This window comes from Octopus bimaculoides, chromosome 22, assembly GCF_001194135.2.
Source record: "Octopus bimaculoides isolate UCB-OBI-ISO-001 chromosome 22, ASM119413v2, whole genome shotgun sequence".
Classification (NCBI taxonomy): Eukaryota; Metazoa; Mollusca; class Cephalopoda; order Octopoda; family Octopodidae; genus Octopus; species Octopus bimaculoides.
In genome coordinates, this window is record NC_069002.1 from 3,517,523 (window position 1) to 3,521,405 (window position 3,883).

Below are 3,883 nucleotides of genomic sequence, written 5' to 3' on the forward strand. Positions count from 1 at the left end.
TGGAAGCAATTGTCTTCTAAAAAGCCTTGTAAGTGGATTTGGTAAACAGAAACTGAAAAAATCCCGTCGTACATATAATAATAATAATAATAATAATAATAATAATAATAATAATAATAATAATAATATGTTTATAATTATTGTTGTTGTTTTTCAGCTCATCTTGGAAACCGAGACAATAATAATAATAATAATAATAATAATAATAATAATAATAATAATAATATTTTTATAATTATTGTTGTTGTTCTTCTTCAGCTCATCTGGTAAGATCGTACTACCAGTTTGGAAACCGAGACTACTAGAGAAACGAGATCTTGTAGCCAACCATTCAGCATGCTTAAAGATTAAACACGAGTGGTTCTTATTGCTTTCCATATTAACTTTTATAATCTCGAACATTTTCTATGCAATAAAAAATATTTTTACAATTTACTCGTTCTCTTTGTTGTATATCAGACGTCAAGAAGCACGCCTTCGTTTACTTCCGTTCTATCCACTGTCATCCAGTGTTTGTTTGTTTGTTTTTCAGGCATAGGGTATTTTAATACCATCATAAAAGATCTTTCCTAAAATCGTTGCAAATAATTGTGTGTGTGTGGCCGGATGGTTAGAGCAGCAAACTCGTGGTCGAGGGATCGCGGGTTCGAATCTCGGACCGGATGATGTGCGTGTTTATGAGCGAGACACCTAAGCTCCATGTAGCTCCGGCAGAAGGGAATGGCGAACTTCTGCTGACTCTTTCGCTACGACTTTCTTTCACTCTCTCCTCCTGCATCTAGCAGCTCACCTGCGACGGACCGGAGTCCGTCCAGGTGGAGAACCTATACTTCAATGATATATATAGGAGTTATGCCCTTTTGATTTTTTGGGAAGTAAACAATTTCCTGCATCAAAAGTCGATGAACAATTTCATATAAGTTAGGGAAAATAACTTTTATTTTAAGTTGTTTTTCTTAATAAAAACGACACCCCCCAACTGAAGAAATCTAACACCATTTTTTACCCAAATCACGCAAAATTTTAGTGGGGCTCATAACGCCTGCTCAAGTTTTTACTAAACTTAGTGTGCTGACTTAATGTAATGCAGAAGAAGTACATCTCAAATTTCAACTTTCATATTTAAGTAGTTTAGGAGTTATAGAGTTTTTAATTTGTTACCACTTATCCCCTACATTAGGAAATATCCTCTTCCTCTCCTTTTTATTTCTGTGACGCTAAAAACTCTGTCTTTCTCTTTCTTGAACCTTTTCTTTCTTTGATTCCCTCTTCTTTTTTGAGTGTGTGGGGCTAGATGTTATTGCAATACTCCTATATAATGTTATCTGTACAAAGAGCCGCTACATTTAGAGTGTCAGAAATACTTCAGGGAAAGCCACACAAGAGATATTGGTACAGTGCTTCGTTTAAAATAACAATCAGACATACGCCTGAAGGGCACATACGGCATAGCAGACACACATACTGCAGGGTCTCTTATATGTAATATAGTAGTTGTAGCGAACAGCTACCAAATACCTAAGCCAGGACTCCAAATTGAATCCACAGTTTCATATAAGTCCTTGGTCTATTGTTTTCACTTGTTGCACTAGAAAATTTAAGAGAATAAGCTAACCTCTTGATCTTTCTCGAAGCATTCATCGATCAAATATGATTAGAGACGAGAAACTCTTAGTTTAACGAGATCTAATTTAGTTTTGAAGAATTTAAGAACGCAACAGTAAATAAGCCCACTCTCTTTGATAACTCGGCACCTACCAAGAGCTCGTCTATCATCTTCAATTCAAAAATGGCTTGTCACACACGATACAAGAAGCCTTACTGTTTCTATCTACTCGGACTCTCTTACTCAACCATTCTCAATTAGTCACACAGTTGAAAATGACATACACAATGGACTATAGAACTAAACACAATTTGTTTCCCATAACGACAAACAAGCTGTGTACACTCAAGCAACACGATGGAGTTGTCTTCTATAATAATTTGAAATTTTGACACAGAGTGGGGGTACATCAACCCCAGTGCTCAGCGGAATTTGAACTCAGAACGTAAGCACGGACGAAATGCCGCTTAGCATTTCGTCCGGCGTGCTAACGATTCTACCAGCTCACCACCTTAAAGTCGTCTTGTATATTTTTTTCTACTCTAAGTACAAGACCCGAAATTTTGGGGGAGGGGATCAGTCGATTAAATCGACCCCAGTACGCAACTGGTACATAATTTATCGACCACGAAAGGATGAAAGACAAAGATCGACTCGGCGGAATTTGAACTCAGAAAGCAAAGACAGATGAAATACCGCTAAGCATTTCGTCCGGCGTGCTAACGATTCAGCCAGCACGCCGCTTTAGTTGTCTTCTTATGGAAAACATAATAATTATATTAATAAATGGCCATTTCAAAAAAGCAATTAATGTTCTTCTTCATTTTATTTCTCCGATGCATCTTGATGTTAAACTTTGTTGTTATGTAGTAAAAAGAAAAAAAGAAAAAGCCTCCATAAACTGAGGTTATCCACGAAGTCAATAAACAAAATCTTCCCCGTCGGGAATTTGTAAAATCTAAAACAACGAGGAAGACAAAAATAACTTCGATAAAAATCAAGGAAATGAAATTTTCGTAAAGTAATGACGAAGTCTCTGGAAATGGGTGATGTTTTGTCTCCCAGGGGACTACTTACTCACAGCCATATTGTTAATATTCTTTGTAAGTTTCAAGGCATATATTCACACACACACACGCACGCACGCACGCACGCACAGACACACATGCACACAGACACACACACACACATACATACACACATACATACACACATACATACACGCATGCATACACACATGCATACACACATACATACATGCATGCATATATACATGCAAACATACACACACACATACACACGAACGCACACACGCACGCACAGACACACATACATACAGACACACACACATACATACACACATATATACATAGATACAGTAATCCCTCGCCATGTCGTGGTTCACACTATCGCGGTTCACTCAGTACATCGCGGATTTTTCTGGCCAATATATGTAAATATACGTCGCGGACTCCTCAGTATATCGCGGGTTTCTGCGGCCGAATGTATGTATGTATGTATGTATGTATGTGTGAGAGATCAGATCTGGCAGGCTTGAACGTAACACAAGGTTGACTCTTTGGGCCCGATGTGGCCTGTTGAAACACTAAAGAGTTAAAGGACCTTGATGGTGATAACGAGAATATCATTAATTGTTGGTGAGCTTCAAGTATTTGTAGATTTGAAGAGAAGAGTCAGTTAGTTGGGCAATAGTCTAGATGTATTCATGGCTGAGCTTTCGCCGGTAGAGCTCCTCGCTTTCAGAGAGCAACGATCCAATAAATATATGTTTCCTTTAATCCACAACCAGCACTTATCTAATTCACGTTTCTCCTTCAATCGATGGAGATTGCAAGATAATGAGATTTCAAGATTTTAGCTGGTTTCTGTTTTGCTTTTTAATGAGATACACTTAAATTTTGAAAACAAATCTTGCCTCTCACAATATAGGAACACTTCTCATGGCTCCAACAGATAAAATGGAAAAGGTGCTGTCCTGGAAGATGGCGACGGAAAGGCGCATCTTTTTTTTTTTTTTACTTGTTTCGGTCACTGGGCTGCGGCCATGCTGGGGCATCGCCTTGAAAAGCTTAGTCGAAAAAATCGACACCAGGACTTATTTTTTTAAAGTCTGGTACTTATTCTATCGGCTCGCGTTTAACACACCGCTAAGTTACGGGGATGTAATCAAACTAACACTGGTTGTCAAGCGTTGGTGGAGTAAAAATCTCACATGTATGTATGAGTATTGGCCAGTGGCTATAGTAGAAGACATTT

The 3,883-nt window shown here is 38.1% G+C and overlaps 1 protein-coding gene across 1 annotated transcript in view; it reads left to right on the forward strand.

The window, feature by feature from the left end:
* The window catches only part of LOC106883555 (hephaestin-like protein), a 14,716-nt gene extending 14,309 nt beyond the window's left edge, over nucleotides 1-407 (forward strand). Inside the window, exon 12 of the mRNA XM_052975637.1 lies at nucleotides 158-407. Coding sequence (XP_052831597.1) covers nucleotides 158-270 — 113 coding nt within the window. The 3' untranslated portion in view covers nucleotides 271-407. The remainder of the gene's footprint in view (nucleotides 1-157) is intronic.
* The last annotated feature ends 3,476 nt before the right edge of the window (nucleotides 408-3,883 follow it).